The 25596-nt window shown below is 44.1% G+C and overlaps 1 protein-coding gene across 5 annotated transcripts in view; it reads right to left on the bottom strand.

Annotated features, from left to right (window-relative positions):
• Positions 1-455: 455 nt before the first annotated feature.
• LOC139571261 (uncharacterized) overlaps positions 456-25596 on the bottom strand; it is a 63744-nt gene continuing 38603 nt past the window's right edge. For 4 of the 5 annotated variants that reach the window (XM_071393955.1, XM_071393957.1, XM_071393956.1 and 1 more), the window contains 12 exons: positions 25179-25230; positions 24817-24954; positions 22889-22971; positions 16024-16079; positions 10991-11081; positions 7501-10125; positions 6806-7093; positions 4715-4788; positions 4257-4481; positions 2152-2281; positions 1889-2054; positions 456-1777 (listed from right to left, as the gene is read on the bottom strand). In XM_071393955.1, coding sequence (XP_071250056.1) covers positions 1527-1777; positions 1889-2054; positions 2152-2281; positions 4257-4481; positions 4715-4788; positions 6806-7093; positions 7501-10125; positions 10991-11081; positions 16024-16079; positions 22889-22971; positions 24817-24954; positions 25179-25230 — 4179 coding nt within the window. In that variant the 3' untranslated portion in view covers positions 456-1526. Of the gene's footprint in view, positions 1778-1888; positions 2055-2151; positions 2282-4256; positions 4482-4696; positions 4789-6805; positions 7094-7500; positions 10126-10990; positions 11082-16023; positions 16080-22888; positions 22972-24816; positions 24955-25178; positions 25231-25596 lie in introns of those variants that run through there. The other variant, XM_071393959.1, reaches the window with a different exon arrangement.

Genomic DNA, 25596 nt, shown 5'->3' with positions numbered 1-25596 from the left:
TTGACCTCAGGCACTTAGACAGGTGTGTGTGTGTGGTGCCGAGCTTGGAGTAGAATACTGATTTACCCTAGGCTGGGTCCTGAGGGACAAGAGGAAGCAAGTTACTGACAGAGTTATCACACACAGAGAGACAGAGAGAGACAGAGAGAGACACAGAGAGACACAGAGAGACACAGAGAGACACAGAGAGACACAGAGAGACACAGAGAGACACAGAGAGACACAGAGAGAGAGAGAGAGAGCAAGCGAAAGAGACAGACCAACACAGAGAGACAGAAGAGGGGGGGAGAAAGACAGCCAGACAGAGATGGAGAGAGAGATGAGACAGAATGTGTGAAAGACAGGAAAACAAAGGGCAATTAGATCATGGCGCCAGAGAGATTCAAAGAATGAGCAGCGTCAGCTACATTCTGATGAGTTTCAACCCTTCACACAAGTCTACTATAAACAATTGATTGACAAATCAAAAAACAATTACTTTTATTAGTTTACAAACAAACAAAAACAAACAGCCTTGCCACCTGCAGCATTGTAAACATGATCATTTTAATACATGTATTTTTAAATTATGACAGGCAAATATTCGAAATATATTTAATTTCAATTGCATGACTTTATTTGGTATAAAATACATTCATCGTTTACACATGTCCATAAAACGCTATTTAAAAAAAAATATTTAACACTGGTCTGTTTTGTGGTCAAATGTTCAAATATGCTTAAAAAGCTTACCCTGCAATTATTTGTGCCCTTCACATCTTCCCTTAAAATGGCTTACATTCTGTAGAACCAAGTGTCCTGTATTCCCTCCACAAGGTGAACAAAAACAGTATGAACAGACTAACAATAACACACAGCCTTGAACAGAAGAGAAACAAATATAGTGCATTTCAGAAAGACTTAAAAAGGTAGACTGCGAAATGATGTGGCCACAAGCAGCTCCGCAAATATTGAGATGAGCGAGATTCAGGACTTCGCTCTCAGTCACACACAATATCTGCTCATGCGCATGTGTTCGCTGGTAGCTAGGGCACCAAGACAGCGGAGAAGTTGAGCCTCGCGCTTCAATGCTCTTAGTTTTTGCGGAAATTGACCCACTAAGAACCACTACGACGTCATGTCCCGGAGTCTCTTTAAATTAACGTGAAAGTGGAACATTTGATTTAGAAATTGCCTAGAACTATGTGCATGGAAACATTCACCAAAACTTAAACACATCATCAATGTATTACTATACTCTATGGGCCTGTTCCCTGGACTATAAGGAATAAGGAGGTTGTCTTTTGAGCCTGCTGTTAAGTCCATGACTAGGTTTAGTCTGTGTTCGGGAAACTGGCCCTAAAGAGCTTAATGGTAGCGATATTCTCCATTGTTTGTTTGAGATACATTGGACCCTTGACTGCCACTCAGTGAGCAAACACACACCTTGCCGTCCTCTCGATGAGAGTTAGGACCGGACAGAACTGGTACCTGTTCTGTAGTTCATTATGTTCTGTCCAGTCCTCTAGTCCTTGATCAGTGACCATTCAGACGTTTGACAAGTGATTAATCAGACAGGCGGCCTCGGAGGAGCAGCTGAAATGTAATTTCCATACTTCAGCCTGCTGCTGCGGAGGACATGAATTAGAGGCAGCAGACAGGACACTAGCTCCAGCTACCCCCCCTACCGCACTTCCATCAGCTTCAGCAACAGCACCTCTTTCAGGGTGACCTCTAGGCCTCTCTCTCCTGGTCCTCCAGTCCTGAGACAGGATGATGTCCAGCCTGGTTGCCCCACCTAAGACCATACAGAAATAAGTTGTTAAACTGTTTTTGTTGATTAATTTAAATAAACTGTATCCATATGTGTGGTTGAATTGTGTTTTAAATGGCCATATAAATCAAATACCTTCATCCCCGGCTCCATCTCCACCCACACTGGTCGAGCTCCCAACCCCGTCTCGGACTATCACACAGCGGACGTCGGAGAGGCAACGGAGGGTCACCCCCTTGAACTGGGCCTGGCGGGACAGCAGGGGGACGTGGTGGGGGGCGGGGTGGAACACTGTATCCTCCTAAGTGAACGAGTGAGTGAGTGCTTTGCGCATCCTCCTGCATAAATTAATGAATGTATTAATTTATTAAGAAATGTATTTGACATAGTTAATGTACCTGCACCAGTCCCAGGTGTGTGTCTGTGAGGAGGAGCTGGGCCCAGGGGTCAGGTCTGGGGTCAGGGGTCGTTGTCACACCAACGCTGGTGTAAAGCAGCAGTCTAACCTCTCCCAGATGAGGCTTCTCTCTGAAAAGACGAAAACATTTTAGGTTTATTTTGTGTGTGTGTATATATATATATATATATATATATATATATATATATATATATATATATATATATGACATCTACTTTGTGCATGACACAAGTTGTTTTTCCAACAATTGTTAACAGACAGATTATTTCACTTATAATTCAATGTATCACAATTCCAGTGGGTCAGAAGTTCACATACACTAAATTGACTGTGCCTTTAAACAGCTTGGAAAATTCCAGAAAATTATGTCATGGCTTTAGAAGCTTTTGATAGGCTAATTGACATCATTTGAGTAAATTGGAGGTGTACCTGTGGATGTATTTCAAAGCCTACCTTCAAACTCAGTGCCTCTTTGCTTGACATCATGAGAAAATCAAAAGAAATCAGCCAAGATCTCAGAAAATAAATTGTAGACCTCCACAAGTCTGGTTCATACTTGGGAGCAATTTCCAAACGCCTGAAGGTACCACGTTCATCTGTACAAACAACAGTATGCAAGTATAAACACCATGGGACCACAAAGCCGTCATACAGCTCAGGAAGGAGACGCGTTCTGTCTCCTAAAGATGAACGTACTTTGGTGCGAAAAGTGCAAATTAATCCCAGAACAGCAGCAAAGGACCTTGTGAAGATGCTGGAGGAAACAGGTACAAAAGTATCTATATCCACAGTAAAACGAGTCCTATATTGACAGAACCTGAACGGCCGTGAAGCCACTGCTCCAAAACCGCCATAAAAAAGCCAGACTACGGTTTGCAACTGCACATGGGGACAAAGATTGTACTTTTTGGAGAAATGTCCTCTGGTCTGATGAAACAAAAATAGAACTGCTTGGCCATAATGACCATCGTTATGTTTGGAGGAAAAAGGGGGATGCTTGCAAGCCGAAGAACACCATCCCAACCGTGAAGCACGGGGGTGGCAGCATCATGTTGTGGGGGTGCTTTGCTGCAGGAGGGACTGGTGCACTTCACAAAATAGATGGCATCATGAGGGAGGAACATTAGGTGGATATATTGAAGCAACATCTCAAGACATCAGTCAGGAAGTTAAAGCTTGGTCGCAAATGGGTCTTCCAAATGGACAATGACCCCAAGCATACTTCCAAAGTTGTGGCAAAATGGTTTAAGGACAACAAAGTCAAAGTATTGGAGTGACCATCACAAAGCCCTGACCTCAATCCTAAAGAAATGTCATGGGCTGAACTGAAAAAGCGTGTGCGAGCAAGGAGGCCTACAAACCTGACTCAGTTACACCTGCTCTGTCACGAGGAATGGGCCAAAATTCACCCAACTTATTGTGGGAAGCTTGTAGAAGGCTACGCGAAACGTTTGCCTCAAGTTAAACAATTTAAAGGCAATGCTTCCAAATACTAATTGAGTGTATGTAAACTTCTGACCCACTGGGAATGTGATGGAAGAAATAAAAGCTGAAATAAATCATTCTCTCTACTATTATTCTGACATTTTACATTCTTAAAATAAAGTGGCGATCCTAACTGACCTAAGACAGGGAATTTTTAATAGGATTAAATGTCAGGAATTGTGAAAAACTGAGTTTAAATGTATTTGGCTAAGGTGTATGTAATCTTCCGACTTCAACTGTGTGTGTATATATAGATTAGATAGGATCTATCGATCGATCTAGATCTTTACCTCTCAACTGCCCACTGACTTGCTTTCCCTGAAACACAGACACTGAATAGAAGAAATAGAGCTATAATATTTGAGCTATCCTTTCAAGAACAGGAAATACTACTACCTGGGCATGTTACTGTGTAGGAGGTAGACCAGGTCAGCTATGGTTTTGTGGAACTGGCCAGACAGCCTAAGACCACCACTACTACTACTACTACTACCATACCGGTTCATGTTGCCATGGACGAGGTAGACCAGGTCAGCTAGGGTCTTGTGGAACTGGCCAGACAGCCTAAGACCACCACTACTACTACTACTACTACCATACCGGTTCATGTTGCCATGGACGAGGTAGACCAGGTCAGCTAGGGTCTTGTGGAACTGGCCAGACAGCCTGAGTTCATCATTCAACAGCAGGTCAGGTGCCTGGGCCTTCCAGTCCAGAGACAGAACCATCAGGTTCTCCACCAGGAGGGGGTGTTGGGACACTCGCTGGTCCCCAGGACAGAGTACCCCAAGCAGGGTGTGGGTGAGGGCCTGGGTGAGGGTCTGGCTGTGGGTTTGGAGGTATAGGGTGCAACTGAAGCTTTGTTTAAATATATATATATATATTTCAGCAACATTTCTTAGTAAACTACTTTACAATCTACTTATATTCAAGTGCTGGCCTATCTGGAAAAAAAATGGACCATTTGATTAACGATCGTTCTTGATCCACTGTTGTTTCCAAGCACCCATTCATTTGTTTAGAGGATAAGAGTTAAGCACCTTGGTTCTGTCCTTTACCTGTGGGTGTAGAGGGTGAGGACACACTCCTCACTGTAGGCCTTGAGACGCAGGCTCTGACTGCCAAAACCCACCTGGATGGATGGATAAATGAATAGATGAACAGATGGATATAAACTACATGATCAAAAGTATGTAGACACTTATCAAACATCTCATTCCAAAATCATGGGCTGCGTGCTCAATTTTATACACCTGTCAGCAACGGGTGTGGCTGAAATTACCAAAACCACTCATTCGAAGGGGTGTCCACATACTTTTGTATATATACTACCGTTCAAACGTTTGGGGTCACTTAGAAATGTCCTTGTTTTTGAAAGAAAAACACATTTTTTTGTCCATTAAAATAGCATCAAATTGATCAGAAATACAGTTTAGACATTGTTGTAAATGACTATTGTAGCTGGAAACGCCTGATTTTTTATGGAATATCTACATAGGCGTACAGAGGCCCATTATCAGCAACCATCACTCCCGTGTTCCAATGGCACGTTGTGTTAGCTAATCCAAGTTTATCATTTTAAAAGGCTAATTGATCATTAGAAAACCCTTTTGCAGTTATGTTAGCACAGCTGAAAACTGTTCTGGTGATTAAAGAAGCCTCACAAGTCCTCAACTGGCAGCTTCATTAAATAGTACCCGGAAAACACCCGTCTAAACGTCAACAGTGAAGAGGCGACTCCGGGATGCTGGCCTTCTTGGCAGAGTTTCTCTGTCCATTGTCTGTGCTCTTTTGCCCATCTTAATCTTTTATTTTTATTGGCCAGTCTGAGATATGGCTTTTTCTTTGCAACTCTGCCTAGAAGGCCAGCATTCCGGAGTCGCCTCTTCACTGTTGAGACTGGTGTTTTGCGGGTACTATTTAATGAAGCTTCCAGTTGAGGACTTGTGAGCTGTCTGTTCTCAAAGAGACACTAAATGTACTTATCCTCTTGCTCAGTTGTGCACCGGGGCCTCCCACTCTTTCTATTCTGGTTAGGGCCAGTTTGTGCTGTTCTGTGAAGGGAGTAGTACACAGCGTTGTACGAGATCCTCAGTTTCTTGTCAATTTCTCGCATGGAATAGACTTAATTTCTCAGAACAAGAATAGACTGACGAGTTTCAGAAGAAAGGCCATTTCTTCTTGCCATTTTGAGCCTGTAATCAAACCCACAAATGGTGATGCTCCAGATACTCAACTAGTCTAAAGAAGACCAGTTTTATTGCTTCTTTAAAATCAGCACAACAGTTTTCATATGTGCTAACATAACTGCAAAATGGTTTTCTAATTATCAATTAGCCTTTTAAAATTATAAACTTGGATTAGCTAACACAACGTGCCATTGAAACAGGAGTGATGGTTGCTGATAATGGGCCTCTGTACTGTGGTGGTTAATTTCTGTATTATCAAATGAGGAGAGACAAACTTTTCACACAAGTCAGAGTTATACTTAAACTAAATCTTTATTAGTGAGAGCTTTGCAATAGCGATGGCTGCTCGACAAATCAAACTCAGATGATTCGTTAAGAGCCCGAGACAAAAGTACAAAAGTATTTTATAGCCAAGATACACCCCTTTCAACCTACATGACGAACAACAGATGTATAGAATGGGTCATGCTCTGGAATGACCTTTAGGTTTTATCACCCAAAAGACATCGTAAATCTCCTGTCAGTGTTATCTCCCAGAGGCCCATCCTCAGTAGAACACACACACAATAGTTATAATAATACTCTATTCTGATGCATAAAACAACCATTCGATGCAATAAAAGAATTATAACATAATCTTGAAATTTTCCACCATAGTACACCTACGTAGATATTCAATTTAAAAAATAAAATAAGCCGTTTCCAGCTACAATAGTCATTTACAACATTAAATGTTTACACATTTACAAAAATTTGCTTTTCTTTGAAAAACAAGGACAGTTCTAACTGACCCCAAACTTTTGAACGGTAGTGTATATAGTGAATATATAGAAAAATCTGGATGCTGATAATGCTGATAAAGAAATGTAAAAATCTTAGTAGGTACAAAGAATAATTATTAATTGGTAGAACAATAACATTTATATAATATACATTTTTTCAAATAAAATAACAGCCTACCAGGATCTCCTTAATCTGTAGCAGGGGGAGGTGGTGGAACACTGTCAGAGACGTGGTCTGATCTGGCGTGTCAGGGTCAAAGGTCAGGGCGTAGAGGCAGGACTCCAATAGGAGAACAAGGGCGAGGTGTGGGTGGGGCTGGCTGCAGTTAGTCACGCCCAGCCAGTAGAGAGCCAGTAGTCTCTGTGAGGTGAAGACGGAGGGGAGGACGGACTGGAGACAGCCCAGGAGGGTGGATACGGGAAGGGACTGGAGTTTAACCAGAGCCCCTGGGAACTCCACCAGGCTCTGAGAGAAAGAGAAAATGGTTTACTTTATTAAAGCAAAGTTACATATGTGCGTTCAGTTCGATTCAGCGTTTGCTACGTTGCTTGACGTTTGCACTGAACGACACGTTTACCCAAAACGGTGCACATCGTTCTTCAGCAGCCTTTGCGGTGTGGCCAGATCAATATGGGTGTGACCATTTGAAATCGTAAAACTCGTGCAGAAAACACCATATAAAATCTCCCTCTGGGCCACCATAATCACACTGTTCTGGTCGTTAAATACAGTGGCCATCTCCATTGAATTAAACGTTGGAAACCATTTTCTCGTAGTGAACGCACCCATGGTATCAATAGCAGCGAAGGCTGAATTATTTAATCACAATTTACAATTATTATATATGTTTTTTTTACGAAAAGAAAACACACCCCATAATACACCTGAACATCATCAGTCCTCTGATTCCCATGCCCAGGAATAAAGATATTCTCTGGGCCTGTGGAACTGGTGTTGTTACGCTGCTCTGGAGGGGGCTGTGACTTGGTGCTCTTGGCTCCACAAGTGACACAATGTTGGTCCTCCACGATCTCGATCTGGTCCTTTGATGGCCACAGCGCCTCCTTGGTTATACTCTGTTCCTCTGACTTAGCTAGAGCTTCCTCTCCACCCTCGTTCTCTGATGTACACTCCAATTCTGTGATGGGTCTCTGTTCCTCCGACTTAGCTAGAGCTTCCTCTTTGCCCTCGTTCTCTGATGTACACTCCAGTTCTGTGATGGGTCTCTGTTCCTCCGACTTAGCTAGAGCTTCCTCTTTGCCCTCGTTCTCTGATGTACACTCCAGTTCTGTGATGGGTCTCTGTTCCTCCGACTTAGCTAGAGCTTCCTCTCCACCCTCGTTCTCTGATGTACACTCCAGTTCTGTGATGGGTCTCTGTTCCTCCGACTTAGCTAGAGCTTCCTCTCTGCCCTCGTTCTCTGATGTACACTCCAATTCTGTGATGGGTCTCTGTTCCTCCGACTTAGCTAGAGCTTCCTCTTTGCCCTCCTGCTCCAATGTACACTCCACTTCTCTGATGGGACTTGGTTCTTCTGACTTGGTTAGAGCTTCCTCTCTGCCCTCCAGCTCTGATGTACACTCCACTTCTCTGATGGAACTTGGTTCTTCTGACTTAGCGGGAGCTTCCTCTCCACCCTCGTGGTCTGATGTACACTGTAGTTCTCTGACGGGACTCTGTTCCTCCGACTTAGCTAGAGCTTCCTCTCTACCCTCCTGCTCCGATGTACAAGCCAGTTCACTGATGGGACTCTGGTCCTCTGCTCTCCAATCCACTTCTTTACCTGTGCTCTGTTTATTTGCAAATTCTATGGTGTTGTGGGCTGGGTACAGGCTTGGTACTGTGCTGAGGACAGTGTTGTGGACTAGGGGCAGTTTTATTTCTGGTGTTGTGTTGAGGTCAATAGCTTTCTGCTGGAGTCCAGTTGACTCCACTGGCTGAAGAACCTGAGTGAGCTCATTGTGAATGATCCTGAAGTCTTGAGTTAGCTCTGTGCTGATGTGATGCACAAACGGCAGCTCACTTACCATAGAGAACACCTGACTGTCTCGGACCAGGGAGTACATGCGACTCTCTCTGACCAATGAGAAGACCTGGCTATCTTTGACCACCGACAGCACCTGACTTTCCCTCACAACCTGACTGGACCAGTTGGAGCTGGCTCCTCCCCCAGCTCCAGGATGCAGAACTCCTGTACCTTCCCAGACCTGCTGCAGGATCCTGGGGGTGGAGCTGCGGAGACTGCCTGTGTCCGGAAACATCCAGGAGAGCCCCCTGCTGACCAGAGAACCCATCCCAGAGACCTCTTCCCCCAGAGAGTCTAGCTCCTGCTCCCCTCCAATCCCAGAGATCTGGCATACCCTTCTAACCAGAGCACTTAGTCCAGAGACAGAGAACTGCTTCTCCTTCTCCCTAAACACCCTGCTGACCAGAGCGCCCAGCCTGAAGCTCTGCTCCACCTCTTCCCTCCTAGCCCCAGCCTCCCCCTCCTTGTCATTCTCCCTGTGGCCCTCCACCGTCATCCTGAATCGATCCATCATGACACGACTGAACTGGCCCTCCAAAGCCTCTAGCGGTAGGCCGCGTACCGCCTGGCTACGTCTGTGTCTGTCCTGCCGAGTGGCAGTGTGTGTTGCCTGGCTGTGATTGTCGAGCTGAGACATAGAGGGGGTGTGTGTGTCAAACCGAGAGGGAGAGGTCTGTGTGTATGTTGAGCTGCTGCTGGCCTGTGGGAGGTGGGCACGGTCCGTTCGTTCCTCCGTCCACCCGTCTATTCCTCCTCCGTCTCCTCTCTGCAGATAGGATACAGCAGTGCCTAATGAGGTCCCTGCAGGGCCACCGTAGCGGGCTCCGGCCCTGGACAGGTCCCGTCTGCAGCAGTCAGTTGCCAGGACCCCTCCCAGGACCCTGCAGCCATCAGGTAGGCCTGACAGGACACCTGGGCTCTTGTTAGCAGGCCCCGGTAGCCCCTCCGGCCCAACGGTATATACATCAGCCTGCTGGACCAGGAGGACAGGTGTCTGCTGGAGGGCTCGGTTCCTTTCCTCGTCTCTGTCCCCAGGTCCAGACCAGGCCTCCTCACCCCAATAGAGTCCTCCCTCTTCCCTCGCTCTACGCAGAAGTAGAGCTCTCTCCAGCCACCTATCAGACACTCCCACCCCAGACCCTGATTGATGACACGAGTCCCACTCTTCCACCTCTCCTTCCAATCCCTGCTGCAGGCTATCCTGTTCCAAGGCAGTGGGAGTGAGAGTAGGAGTCCCTGTCCGGTGGACTGGGGAGGCCCTGGCCCTCCTCTGGCTCTCTTCATTAGCACTACTGCAGGGCCGTTCACGGCCCTCAGCTGCACCGAAGCTCCACCTGTTTACCCCAGCATGCAGAGAGGAGACGGCCTGAAGATGCTGAGGGGCTCCGGCTCCAATCTGAAGAGGTACAGCATAACACGCTGAAGGATGACGAGAGACAGAGACAGGAGCCTCCATAGACATGGTCTCTGTCTGGGTGAGAGAGAAAAACATGATAAATAACTTCGGCTTCATGTTTCACATTTTTGAAACAAGTCATTCCTCATATAACCAGGTAGCCTGTTTGTTTTTAACAGAAATTGTTCATTCGAAAGTAAAAGGACTGATAAGAAAGCTACAGTTAACCCACATTGCCAATAAAAAATAAAAAAACCTTTTCAAGTATTTAAAGCATGTCTGTTTTCTTCTGTAGAAAAACCATTAATCAAAGCATTAACAAGCCAATGGAGTGAGGATCAGAGAGAGGGGGAGCGGGAGAGAGAGACGGGGAGAGATGTAAACACACTAACGTCTTGCTTTGTGTACAATGTGCTTTCACAAAACGCTAGTCGTTTTCTCTGAGGTCGGCTCTGAAAACCCTGCAGGAAGGTAATGGGTTTGAAATATGTGCATATTAAACAAAGAAACCAAGCCAAGGGAACAGGCATTTCATGCTCCATAAAAGTCTGTATTAGGCTGTGTGTGTGTGCGTGCGTGAATGCATTAGGCCGAGGCAGGGGACAGGAGTAGCCATTATATTATTATCTAACAATTTGCAAAGAAGATGTGAAACCCGACCTGACTAGAGCTGAGATGGCGACGTTCAGAGCACTCACATACACATGGAATAAAGCAATGTATTGGGCATGCTGTGGAGATAGATACGCAGCCTACACCATAGTCTGACTGTTAGACAACATGTGAAGTGGGTTTATCTTAAACCCTTAATCTCTATTTTACCTTTTTGTTAGAAACATTTTGCAAATTTGCCCCATTGTTAGTTAGTAAAAGGTTTACCCATCCACTAGCACAGTATCCATCTATGAATGTACGTGTTTATGTCACTGTGTGTACGTACCAGAACCGTACAGGTTTGTAGTTGAGAGAGCACAGAGCTCCTCTGTTGTCTATAGTCTCCATTCTCTCCTGCTACAGCGAACACATCCATCCTGTTGGTGGAGAAGGAGGTAGCCATATAATTAAGAATTAGAACACTAGAAATCATCCATATTGGTAAAGTAATTTAATAGGATCTCGATAAGGCAGCGGTTAAGCCAGAGGACATGGATCTCTCTCTCCCTCTCTAGATCGATAGACTCTGGGTACTAACTCCTAAACTTGGGATAGGGTTAATTATCAGGTATCCTATTGAAATATTGAGTGCTTAGGTTTAGAGGGTCTACACCAGAAGTTAATGGTTATCTGTAGGAGGAAGGTATAATAGTGTGTGCAATTAAGCTTGGAATGTGCTGAGTGCAGGGAAAGCGATCACGTGGCAGGCATTGATAAGGGGAGAGAGCCATGGATTAGTGATGAAGGGGGTCGAGGTCAGGTCACGTTAAGGGAGAATGAAAAGTTTACGGGCAAATTATTTAGTTTCCTGCCTAGCAGTAGGAGAAATTGACTCAACTCAGCCTAGGAGAAAGGGTTAAATATCAGTACTTGTGTGAACAATGTCTTTGTTTAATGCAGCTGTATTGATCCTCTGGGAAGAATAAACTTGGTTTAAGCTTTCATAGTGTCCGTCAAGTTTTTACTCAGAAATGAGGACCTAACAATATATAAAAGACGAGGGGGGTGGAGGTTCAGAGCAATTGGGGGTTTATCCCGCTGGCAGTAACTTTTTTTCCCAAAAGCGATTTAAATTAGTTTCATGCTGTGACACAAGAGACTCATGCACATGTGCAGACACACACACACACACTAATAGCATAATACATTTAGCCCTCGCTAAGTCTGCTGTCAGATATCTTCTTGAGCTGTATATTTGGTTTCGCTCTGTGTTCTCCTCCCCCCCACACTCCCAGATAGAGGTTGTGTAACAAATAGCACCCTGGTTCCTGTATAGTGCACTACTTTTGACCAGGGAACATAAGAAATAGGGTGCCATTTGGGACGCACACCCAGTATTGTACTTTATGTTAATCCTCCAATCTACACGCACACAGTCATTCTGCTTCACTTCACAGCTAGTTGAGTGTCTCATAATCCTTATCCAGACATTGGGGCTGTTTGCTATTCAAATCGAACAGTGTGTGTGCGCGAGCACGCGTGCGACACGTTTTACTATACTTTACTAGACGTCCTCATAAGAATCGTAAACCAACAAAAAAAATCTAAAGTCTGGACGTTTTGCCGGTCCTCACTTGTAAAAAGGCTATTTTAGGCTTAGAGGTTAAGTTTAAAGGTTAGGGGTTAGAATTAGGGTTAGGGAAAATAGTATTTTGAATTGAAACAGATTGTTGATCCCCAAAACGTCCTCACAAGTACAGCAAGACAGGTGTGTGTGTATGTATGTATGTATGTATGTATGTATGTATGTATGTATGTATGTATGTATGTATGTATGTATGTATGTATGTATGTATGTATGTATGTATGTATGTATGTATACATACACACAGTTGAAGTCGGAAGTTTAAATACACTTTAGCCGAATACATTTAAACTCAGTTTTTCACAATTCCTGACATTTAATCCTAGTAAAATTCCCTGTCTTAGGTCAGTTAGGATCACCACTTTATTTTAAGAATGTGAAATGTCAGAATAATAGAGAATTATTTATTTCAGCTTTTATTTTTTCCATCACATTCCCAGTGGGTCAGAAGTTTACATACACTCAATTAGTATTTGGTAGCATTGCATTTAAATTGTTTAACTTGGTTAAAATGTTACGGGTAGCTTCCCACAATAAGTTGGTTGAATTTTGGCCCATTCCTTCTGACATACAGTGGGGCAAAAAAATATTTACTCAGCCACCAATTGTGCAAGTTCTCCCACTTAAAAAGATGAGGCCTGTAATTTTCATCATAGGTACACTTCAACTATGACAGACAAAATTAGAAAATCACATTGTAGGATTTTTTATGAATTTATTTGCAAATTATGGTGGAAAATAAGTATTTGGTCACCTACAAACAAGCAAGATTTCTGCCTCTCACAGACCTGTAACTTCTTCTTTAAGAGGCTCCTCTGTCCTTCACTCGTTACCTGTATTAATGGCACCTGTTTGAACTTGTTATCAGTATAAAAGACACCTGTCCACAACCTCAAACAGTCACACTCCAAACTCCACTATGGCCAAGACCAAAGAGCTGTCAAAGGACACCAGAAACAAAATTGTAGACCTGCACCAGGCTGGGAAGACTGAATCTGCAATAGGTAAGCAGCTTGGTTTGAAGAAATCAACTGTGGGAGCAATTATTAGGAAATGGAAGACATACAAGACCACTGATAATCTCCCTCGATCTGGGGCTCCACGCAAGATCTCACCCCGTGGGGTCAAAATGATCACAAGAACAGTGAGCAAAAATCCCAGAACCACACGGGGGGGACCTAGTGAATAACCTGCAGAGAGCTGGGACCAAAGTAACAAAGCCTACCATCAGTAACACACTACGCCGCCAGGGACTCAAATCCTGCAGTGCCAGACGTGCCCCCCTGCTTAAGCCAGTACATGTCCAGGCCCGTCTGAAGTTTGCTAGAGAGCATTTGGATGATCCAGAAGAAGATTGGGAGAATGTCATATGGTCAGATGAAACCAAAATAGAACTTTTTGGTAAAAACTCAACTCGCCGTGTTTGGGGGACAAAGAATGCTGAGTTGCATCCAAAGAACACCATACCTACTGTGAAGCATGGGGGTGGAAACATCATGCTTTGGGGCTGTTTTTCTGCAAAGGGACCAGGACGACTGATCCGTGTAAAGGAAAGAATGAATGGGGCCATGTATCATGAGATTTTGAGTGAAAACCTCCTTCCATCAGCAAGGGCATTGAAGATGAAACGTGGCTGGGTCTTTCAGCATGACAATGATCCCAAACACACCGCCCGGGCAACGAAGGAGTGGCTTCGTAAGAAGCATTTCAAGGTCCTGGAGTGGCCTAGCCAGTCTCCAGATCTCAACCCCATAGAAAATCTTTGGAGGGAGTTGAAAGTCCGTGTTGCCCAGCAACAGCCCCAAAACATCACTGCTCTAGAGGAGATCTGCATGGAGGAATGGGCCAAAATACCAGCAACAGTGTGTGAAAACCTTGTGAAGACTTACAGAAAACGTTTGACCTCTGTCATTGCCAACAAAGGGTATATAACAAAGTATTGAGATAAACTTTTGTTATTGACCAAATACTTATTTTCCACCATAATTTGCAAATAAATTCATTAAAAATCCTACAATGTGATTTTCTGGATTTTTTTTCCTCATTTTGTCTGTCATAGTTGAAGTGTACCTATGATGAAAATTACAGGCCTCTCTCATCTTTTTAAGTGGGAGAACTTGCACAATTGGTGGCTGACAAAATACTTTTTTGCCCCACTGTACATATTACCTCAACTAACCGGTGCCCAAGCACATTGTACCGGTACCCCCCCCCCTGTATATATAGTCTCGCTATTGTTATTATTTACTTTTGTTTCTTATTTGAATTATTTTTAACTGCATTGTTTTTTTTCACCTTTATTTAACTAGGTAGGCCAGTTGAGAACAAGTTCTCATTTACAACTGCGACCTGGCCAAGATAAAGCAAAGCAGTGTGACAAAAAACAACAGAGTTACATGTGGGATAAACAAAAGTACAGTCAATAACAAGCATTTCACTGTAAGGTCCACACCCGTTGTATTTTCGCGCATGTGACAAATAAAATTTGATTTTAGCCACAGCTCGAGAATCCTCACGACCAAGTGAAGAATCTTGTAGTGTGCGACACCCGTCTGTGCTACATAGTTTAGTCTGCGCACCATTACGTTGGCAAGACAAAAAAAAAAAAAGTGGTTTAATGTGAGAAACTGTCCACCCGGCTTCAGTGTGTGGTAACTATGGTGGCTGCATGTTGTCATATCTCTGTTTTAGCTTTGTTTTGTCTGTCTGCTATCTTTCAGTGTTGGAGATGTGTTGGTTGTATCTTATCTCTCTGAAACCCACAAGGATATACGACCTCTGAACTTCTCCAAGATTGCATTCTCAATATCACCCACTAGCACGAGTGGACATCCATCTCATCTGACTAGCTCGTCCTCTCCATCTCCTGTCTTCTATCTTTGTCTCCTTCACTCCCCCCCCATCTTTTCTCCTCACTCCCTTGCAGACGCTCCCTCCCACTACATCTTCCTCCCTCCATCCATCCCTCGTCTCTCCCTCCATCTCCCTCAATCCCCTCTCCAAATCATATCTTCTGTCTAAAGCCTGCAGGAGAAAGTGCTGTGCCGTTGTTAGGGGACGTTGTCTTGCGGAGTAAATTACAAGTCAGACAGGAGTAGTAGCTGTAACACCAGAATATCAGATCACACAACCAGGCCTAGGAGCCAAAAAACACAGGCCTACTGTGATCCCCCCCACACAGAGGCTGAGAGAAGCCTGCTGTGTCCTACTCCATCAGTGGTCTACAGGAGTGTGTGTGTGTGTGTGTGTGTACGCTCCCCACTTACACTTCAATTGCAGGGAGTAGTGACAAATGGGTTTTATTTGGTTTTCATGCCAGACAGATGGAACAATGAGGAATGGGTTTTATTTGGTCTTCATGCCAGACTGACCAACACTAGGCAATAAGCAATGCCGAGGAGGACCACAATGTAAATAAGCCTCCTCCTTTATGGTGTTTCGATCCTCAATTTTTTATTCATGTAACGTCATCTTTGACTGGAGAAGCCTACTATTTTTATAGGCCCTGTGCATTCAAAAATCATATTGCACAACAGCTGATGAAACTACCACCTGTCTTTTTTACCATTTTAAATGGAAAACCGTTACAGTAAGGTATCTAATTTTTACCCAGAATTTAGAATACCCATCAAATGCCATGGTTGTGTAGTTGCAATGTAGTGGGAGTGGAGAGGGGTTTCAGGGGTGTGTGTGTGTGTGTGTGTGCGTGCATGCATGCATGCGTGTTAACTCACCCAGAATGGAAAAGCCTGGAGAAGTCGGTCAAGGAAAGGCTGGAGAGAAGGCCACTCTGGGAGAAAACATAAGATACACAGTATTACACACACCCTTTCACTCGTAAAAACAACTGGATGTTGCAAACATAAGAGGTCCCACCAAAGGACTTCATGGACATAATGGAAACTAAGCTCCAAATGGTTTTGGAGACATCGAACATGCTGTTCCTGATCTATACACTTGTCGTCCTTCCAAAGACCGGGCAATTACAGTGCTTAGTGAAAGTGCAAATGCAAATAGTCCGGGTAGCCATTTGATTAGCTGTTCGGTTGTGTCTTATGGCTTGGGAGTAGAAAATGTTAAGGTGCCAATTTGGACCTAGAGTTGGCATTCCGGTACCACTTTCCGTGCGTAACAGAGGAAACATTCTATGACTAGAGTGACTAGTCTGACAATTTCTGGGCTTTCCTTCCTCGGACACCAGTGTAGAGGTCCTGGATGGCAGGAAGCTTGGCCCCAGTGATGATGTACTGGGGCGCGGTCAGAGGCCGAGCAGTTGCCATACCAGGCAGTGATGCAACCAGTCAGGATGCTCTCGATGGTGCAGCTGTAGAACCTTTTGAGGATCTAAGGACCCATGACAAATCTTTCCAGTCTCCTGAGGGGGAATACGCGTTGTCGTGCTCACTTCACGACTGTCTTGGTGTGCTTGGACCATGATAGTTTGTTGGTGACATGGAAATCAATGAACCTGAAGCTCTCGACCTGCTCCACTACAGCCCTGTCGATGAGAATGGGGACGTGCTTGGCCCTCATTTTCCTGTAGTCCACAATCATCTCCTTTGTCTTGATCATGTTGAGGGAGAGGTTGTTATCCTGACACCACACTGCCAGGTCTATAGGCTGTCTCATCATTGTCAGTGATCAGGCCTACCACTGTTGTGTCGTCGGCAAACGTAAGGATGTTGGAGTCGTGCTTGGCCATGCAGAAATGGGTGAACAGGGAGTACAGGAGGGGACTGAGCACGCACCCATGAGGGGCCTCCGTGTTGAGGATCAGCATGGCAGATGCGTTGCTACCTACCCTTACCACCTGGGGGTGGCCCGTCAGGAAGTCCAGTTGCAGAGGGAGGTGTTTAGTCCCAGGGTCCTTAGCTTAGTGATGAGCTTTGAGGGCACTATGGTGTTGAACACGAGCTGTAGTCAATGAATAGAATTCTCACGTAGGTGTTCCTTTTGTCCAGGTGGGAAAGGGCAGTGTGGAGTGCAATAGAGACTGCATCATCTGTGGATCTGTTGGAGCGGTATGCAAATTGGAGTGGGTCTAGGGTTTCTGGGATAATGGTGTTGATGTGAGATATGACCAGCCTTTCAAAGCACTTCATGCTACAGACTTGAGTGCTACGGGTCGGTAGGCATTTAGGCAGTTTGCCTTCGTGTTCTTGGGCACAGGGACTATGGTGGTCTGCTTGAAACATGTTGGTATTACAGAGCCGGTCAGGGCCAGTTTGAAAATGTCAGTGTAGACACTTGCCAGTAGGTCAGCGCATGCTCGGAGTACACATCCTGGTAATCCATCTGGCCCTGTGGCCTTGTGAAGGTTGATATATTTAAAAAAGGTCTTACTCACATCGGCTACGGACAGCGTGATCACAGTCATCTGGAACAGTTGGTGCTCTCATGCATGCTTCAGTGTTGCTTGCCTCGAAGCGAGCATTGAAGTAATTTAGCTCGTCTGGTAGGCTTGTGTCACTGGGAAGCTCGCGGCTGTGCTTCCCTTTGTAGTCCGTAATAGATTGCAAGCACTGCCACATCCGACGAGTGTTGGAGCTGGTGTAGTACGATCCAATCTTAGTCCTGTATTGACGCTTTGCCTGTTTGATGGTTCGTCGGAGGCCTTAGCGGGATTTCTTCTAAGCTTCCAGGTTCGAGTCCTGCTCCATGAAAGAGGCAGCTTTACCCTTTAGCTCAGTGCGGATGTTGCCTGTAATCCATGACTTCTGGTTGGGGTATGTAGTAGAGGTCGACCGATTAATCGGAATGGCCGATTAATCGGGGCCGATTTCAAGTTTTCATAACAATCGGAAATTTGTATTTTTGGGCGCCGATTTGCCTATTTTTTATTTTATTTTAATTTTTTACACCTTTATTTAATCTTTATTTAACTAGGCAAGTCAGTTAATATTCTTATTTTCAATGACGGCCTAGGAACGTTCTGCCTTTTTAACCTTGTCAGCTCGGGGGATCCAATCTTGCAACCTTACAGTTAACTAGTCCAATGCTCTAACACCTGATTACATTGCACTCCACGAGGAGCCTGCCTGTTAGCGAATGCAGTAAGCGAAGGTAAGTTGCTAGCTAGCATTAAACTTATCTTATAAAAAACAATCAATCAATGACTGTCATTGCTCCAATGTGTACTTAACCATAAACATCAATGCCTTTCTTAAAATCAATACACAAGTATATATTTTTTAAACCTGCATATTTAGCTAAAAGAAATCCAGGTTAGCAGGCAATATTAACCAGGTGAAATTGTGTCATTTCTCTTGCGTTCATTGCACGCAGAGTCAGGGTATATGCAACAGTTTGGGCCGCCTGGCTCTTTGCGAACTAATTTGCCAGAATTTTACGTAATTATGACAACATTGAAGGTTGTGCAATGTAACAGGAATATTTAGACTCATGGATGCCACCCGTTCGATAAAATACGGAACGGAATAAACGTTTTGTTTTCGAGGTGATAGTTTCCGGATTAGTCAAAGGTATATGGTTTAGAGAGAAATAGTCGACGCGTTATAATTCCTGTAATAACTTACGGCTGAATTTGAAAGGGGTTCCTTCGTTATTTTACCGTTCATGTCTTCCATAGAGAATGTCTTGATCTACTTCAAATAAGGTCTGTGTTTCGTGCAGGCTTAAACCGCCTCGATGTTTTGATACCAGTGTAAATCTCACTAGGATAAGGTAACGTTTGTCAACATATTTTCATAAATCCACTCTACAAAAAAATGTATCTTCGCTTATATTTAGCCAATATTGATCAGTTACCTTGTCCTATGGATATCTACACAGTTATAAAATTGGCACGGTGATGTAAGCCTACACGAAACACAGACCTTATTTTAAGTGAATCTAAAAATATCCTATGGAATAAATGAAGGAACCGCTTTTCAGATTTTGCTAGAAGGTGTCATGGGAATTATGACTCGCACTTTGGTTGTCAATTCTTACCATGCCCATTATTAAAATAGGATTTCCTGCATATAGAAATTAAAGTTGTTTTCAACATTCATCACAGGTAACTTAAACTCTATTTTTATTCAAACAGTTGAGAGTATTTGTCTCCTAAGCAGACTCTTCAGTATCATTGTCACTTCAGAGCTGTGTGCGTGTGTGTGTATTATATTAAGTTAAGTGTTCATTGTTCATTCAATATTGTTGCAATTGTCATTATTACAAAAATGTGTGTGTGTGTATGATATATATATTTAAAAAACGTTTTTGTTTTTTTATATAAAAAAAATCGTCCCCTTAAATCGGCATTGGCTTTTTTTGTCCTCCAATAATCGGTATCGGTATCGGCATTGAAAAATCATAATCGGTCGACCTCTAGTATGTAGGTACAGTCACTGTGGGGACGACATCATCGATGTCCTTATTCACGAAGCCAGTGACTGATGTGGTGTACTCCTCAATGCCATTGAAAGAATACCGGAACATTCAGTCTGTGCTAGCAAAACATTCCAGTAGCTTAGCATCTGTGTCATCTGAGCATTTCCATATTGAGCGAGTCACTGGTACTTCCTGCTTTAGTTATGGTCATATTATTTGCCAAATGGAGGGCGAGGGAGAGCTTTGTACGCATCTCTGTGTGTGGAGTAAAGGTGGTCTCGAGTTTTTTCCCCTCTGGTTGCACATGTAACATGCTGGTAGAAATGATGTAAAACGTATTTAAAAGTTTCCCTGCATTAAAGTCCCCGGCCACAATGAGCGTCGCCTCTGGATGAGCATTTTCTTCTTTGCTTATGGCCTTAAACAGCTTGTTGAGTGTGGTCTTAGTGCCGGCATCGGTTTGTGGTGGTAAATAGACAGCTATGTAAAATATAGATGAAAACTCTTGGTAAATAGTGTGGCCTACAGCTTATCATGAGATACTCTACGTCAGATGAAAAAAACCTTGAGACTTCCTTAATATTAGATTTTGTGAACCAGCTGTTATTTAACAATAGACAGACCGCCACCCCTTGACTTACCGGAGGCAGCTGTTCTATCTTGCCGATGTATGGAAAACCCAGCCAACTGTATGTTATCCATGTCGTCGTTCAGCAACGACGACTCGGTTAAACATCAGATATTACAGTTTTTAATGTCCCGTTGGTAGGTTAGTCTTGATCGGAGCTCATCGATTTTATTATCCAATTATTGCACGTTGGCTAATAGGACTGATGGTAGAGGCGGATCCTCGCCTTCGGATCCTTACAAGGCATCCCAAACTACGTCCCCGATATCTGCGTCTCTTCAAGCGATTGACAGGGATTTGGGATTTAAATCCTTTGCCTTGACTCGTTAAAGAAAAAAATATTTGTCCAGTGCGAGGGGAGTTATCACTGTCCTGATATCCAGAAGCTCTTTTCGGTCATAAGAGACGTTGGCAGAAACATTATGTACAAAGTAAGTTAAAAATTACACAATAGCACAATTGGTTAGGAGCCCCTAAAAACAGCAACCATCTCCTCCAGCGTCATTGCTGTCCAATGATTCCCAAGCAAATTTATTGAGCTTGAGCAATTGGACTGAATCTTTTTGTATATATGTTGACCTAAGAGTTGGTACAATCTTATTCAATAGAGCTTACAGATGTAATGGCTACCAAAAGGTTCCTACAGCTAGTATTAACTCTTGACTTGCTTTTTTTATTAATTTGGAAAATGTTCTATAATTTCTCTTTGGCTTTAAAATGTGGAGAAGGTTGTGAAGATCAGTAGGACAAAATCCAATTTAATCCCATTTTAGTTTTAAAGGCATTAAAATGTGAAGAGGGGTGTGTAGACTTTCACTAGGCACTCTGCTTGAACATATTGAAACTTAATTTCAACCCCACATAAATGCATACAGGAAGGAAGACCCACAACGCAATTTCTTTTTGTGATCCATTTTTATTACCCAATTTTAAATAATGAAGAAAAAATGTTTTGTCCACAATACAAATTAATAACTATAAATGTGAGCACTATAATTGTTGGTATAGAAACTCTTGCATCAGTCACTGGCTTCATGAAATATACTCTATATTAAAATGACTTAACAACCTGGAACTCTACCATTACCTGCTGAACCTGCCTCAGTAGATGGATGTCAGCGTCCCAAATCGAACCCTATTCCCTACAAAGTGCCCTATGGTCCCTGGTCAAAAGTAGTACACTATAAAGAGCACTGAGCCTGGAACCTGCCAGTTACAGCCCATTATCCAAAGAAGCAGTTCGGTAACACTTTACAGTACTTAAAACCAGCAGGTATATAATGCATTTTAATTCAGTTAGACTAGACTTGTCATAAGCATACAATATATGACCCCCTTATGTCTTAGAATCATCTCATGATCCTGACTAAATACCAGCCACCTTGAGAGCATATTATATGCCTTATTATAAGACATTATAAATAAATACTTGTTGATAACAAGCTATGAAGTATTATGCCAGCAGGTGTTACCAGAAGTGCTTCACATATCTGTGTGTGTGTGTGGTGTGTACAGACATGGTAAAGTAGGAGGAGATACAGTATTTACAGTGATAGCTTAGAGGAAGTGGAAGATGCATTTCTTTGAAGATGTGTTTTTTCCTTGTTTGATATATATCCGACGGCACAGCACTAATTATGACTCCGAGACTAAGAAATGCAAATGACTTTACGTACTGGGTTAGATAAACTTGAGCAGAAATCACAAGCTAACTGATCTATAACAGGAAAGTTAGGGAAATGTAAGGTTATGTTCTGGGCTGAGTTTACTCTGGTCTGGAAATAAGAGTTGGTTGGGTTGCAAGGACTGGTTTCCCAAAAATATGAATACAAAACTAGCCCTGGAATAAAGAGCATGCTCAATGTAAATTGTCTATTGAAAGTGTTTTTTAGTCCAGGGATAGGCTTAGTCGGTGTCCGGGAAACTGGCTCTAAGAGAATAAGAGCGGTTGTGGTGTGGTCTGGGTTAGTAAGAGCGGTTGTGGTGTGGTCTGGGTTAGTAAGAGCGGTTGTGGTGTGGTCTGGGTTAGTAAGAGCGGTTGTGGTGTGGTCTGGGTTAGTAAGAGCGGTTGTGGTGTGGTCTGGGTTAGTAAGAGCGGTTGTGGTGTGGTCTGGGTTAGTAAGAGCGGTTGTGGTGTGGTCTGGGTTAGTAAGAGCGGTTGTGGTGTGGTCTGGGTTAGTAAGAGCGGTTGTGGTGTGGTCTGGGTTAGTAAGAGCGGTTGTGGTGTGGTCTGGGTTAGTAAGAGCGGTTGTGGTGTGGTCTGGGTTAGTAAGAGCGGTTGTGGTGTGGTCTGGGTTAGTAAGAGCGGTTGTGGTGTGGTCTGGGTTAGTAAGAGCGGTTGTGGTGTGGTCTGGGTTAGTAAGAGCGGTTGTGGTGTGGTCTGGGTTAGTAAAAGCAGTTGTGGTGTGGTCTGGGTTAGTAAGAGTGGTTGTGGTGTGGTCTGGGGGGTTTGGGTTAGTAAGAGTGGTTGTGGTGTGGTCTGGGGGGTTTGGGTTAGTAAGAGTGGTTGTGGTGTGGTCTGGGGGGTTTGGGTTAGTAAGAGTGGTTGTGGTGTGGTCTGGGGGGTTTGGGTTAGTAAGAGTGGTTGTGGTGTGGTCTGGGGGGTTTGGGTTAGTAAGAGTGGTTGTGGTGTGACTCACCTTGCGTTGCTCTCTGAGATGTGCAGCTTCTTTAGGATGGTTGAAACGGAATATAGTCCCTCTCCCTAGCTGGATTACTGCACCTGAAACCAACCAGACACAGAGACAAACATACTCAATGTAAATGGCACATAAGTTATTATACCGTGAACAAAGTTTTACACCGATGGTTGGTTTCCTGGACACAGATCAAACTTAGTCCTGGACTAAAGAGAATCTCTATTGAAATAGCTTTTTAGTCTAGGACTAAGCTTGATCGGTGTCTGGGAAACCAGCCCTGAGTTGAGTGCTATGGCATTGGATGGTTGGTAATTGGAACAGTATTAAAAGCTGATAGTGGGTTCAGTTTTAGTGGGAGGCACACAACACATCTCTCCCAAATGTTAAGATTAAAGTGCTGCCTCTTCACCACTTCCCATGGTATCCACTTCAAATTCCTGCATTCTGTCTCCCTCTGAAGCATTCAGTGTTACCAGTCAAGAGTGGCTGTGAACCACGCTCCCATCCCTTCTCCACAGGGCAGAGGACATTTCTTTTACTAAACATTTGAGGGCGAGAGGCCTTGGAAAAAGCCCTGAACAAAGCTCCAGGCCTCGGAAAAAGCCCTGAACAAAGCTCCAGGCCTCTCCGGTCAATTGGCAGATGGTGGTGATAGCAGAGTGGGTTCTGAAGTAGAGACCAGGATCAACCTTTACAGAAAAGTGGGAATAGAGCCAGCCAGGCAGGCAGAGAGCTGAAGAGCTAACTTTGGCCCCGATAGAAAAACCCACTATTCAGTTAGCTCTGCCAGGTCTGTCTGCCTGTGAGCTTTTTTTCCCATCGTAGCCTCGCTTACACCAACCCGCTCTGGCTCAGAAATATAAAGAACAGCTGTGTGTGTGTGTGTGTGTGAGGATAGAGGAGAAAGAGTGAGAGTCCCAGCACCCCACATCAAAAGGTCCCTGCCAATACTCCTTCATAGCCATTTCAATTGACCCAATAGCCCCTCCGAAGCAACTGCATCTCAGGCCATTTTCTACACAACAAATGATAGTAATTTCTACTCCTGTTGCAGCTCAGGTGTATTGTCACTAGTCAGAAGCCATTAATCGAAGCAAGATTAGTATTTTCTGCACAGAAAGAAGGAGAGAGAGCGTGCGTGTGAGAAAGAGAGGAGACCTGGAGAAAATCTTATAAGTGTGAGCCTGCTAGATATATAAGCCCCAATATCAGCCTCTATTCCATAGCTTTACAACACATCCTAGAGTTTTTCTAGCCTATTACCTTCGGTAAATCACCCAGGCGGGGTCTTGACGAAAGCCAATCATGTCAGAGAGATTGTGTACTTCATGGCAATGTATTCACTTTACCGCGGCAAAGGACTGAGAAAATGAGTAAAACTTTTTCGGTTTATTTGTCAAGTTGCCTGAAAGTTAAGAGTTGTGTTGTCTAGTCCCAAAGTAAGAAGGGGAAAGATGAGGTCTCCAAAGTTGGAGCAGGCACTATAGGTTTAGCATGTCTTCCAAGTCCACACAGGCTCATTGAAAGAGAGGTGCAGGTTTAGATTATAGGTACAACTGTCCCAGTGCCCCAGTTAGAGGACGTAAATGACCAACTGTCCCAGCGCCCCGGTTAGAGGACGTAAATGACCAACTGTCCCAGCGCCCCGGTTAGAGGACGTAAATGACCAACTGTCCCAGCGCCCCGGTTAGAGGACGTAAATGACCAACTGTCCCAAAGCCCCGGTTAGAGGACGTAAATGACCAACTGTCCCAGCGCCCCAGTTAGAGGATGTAAATGACCAGTCGCAAAGTTTGTAAGCCTCAAAGTTTGTGCCTCCAACTCCCAGGGCCAGAGAGAGGATTTTGTACACATTATCCTGCAGAGTCTCCACACACTCACACACGACCGGGAGATGAGAGATGACACATACACACACAGATCATTACCCTGTGTCAGCTGACAGGGCTGGGTCGTCTCCAGTCTGTTGACAGAGCACAGCGCCCCCGTCTGGGGGATCAGAGTAACAACTCCATCACGGTTCTCAAACACACAGTGTTCCTCCAGCAGACCAGCACCATGGAGCACTGCAGGGAATAAAGGGAGGGAAGCGGTCAGAGGTTGATGTAAAAAAAAAAGCGTGAGTTTAAGGGGGTCAGTTGAGGTGAGGCTCAGAATCACTTATCTTGATGATATAACGAGCAGTGTAAGACACAGGGAAATGAGTGCCTAATGCTCAGGAATAACACTAAATTCACATGAACCCCAAGCAACAGCCCACAGCAGATATCCTGTCTGCCTACTGACTCACCTATATCCGGATTGGATGAAGCCTCGTCTCGACCCACCAGCGTCCTGCCCTCCTGCAATCAGATCACAAGGCCAATGTCATTAGGTCTGCCTGATCGTAAGCTGATTTGCTCACGGGAGAATCCAAATCTAAGGATGCATCCCAAACGGCACCCTATTCCCTATATAGTGCACTACCATGGCCCTGGTAAAAAGGAGTGCACTTTAAAGGGAAGAGGGTGACATTTGGGATGTAGACTAAGAGACCAGTAGTGAATAAACTAATATGGATTTTCCACATTTAGCAGTAGTTTTAAAACAAGCTACATTATTGGCTAGTAGTGTACAAAAAATTAGGAACACCTGCTCTTTCCATGACAGACTGACCAGGTGAATCCAGGTGAAAGCTATGATCCCTTATTGATGTCACTTGTTAAATC

This window comes from Salvelinus alpinus, chromosome 3 (assembly GCF_045679555.1).
Source record: "Salvelinus alpinus chromosome 3, SLU_Salpinus.1, whole genome shotgun sequence".
Lineage (NCBI taxonomy): Eukaryota > Metazoa > Chordata > Actinopteri > Salmoniformes > Salmonidae > Salvelinus > Salvelinus alpinus.
This window is presented reverse-complemented; position numbering and strand designations above follow the sequence as displayed.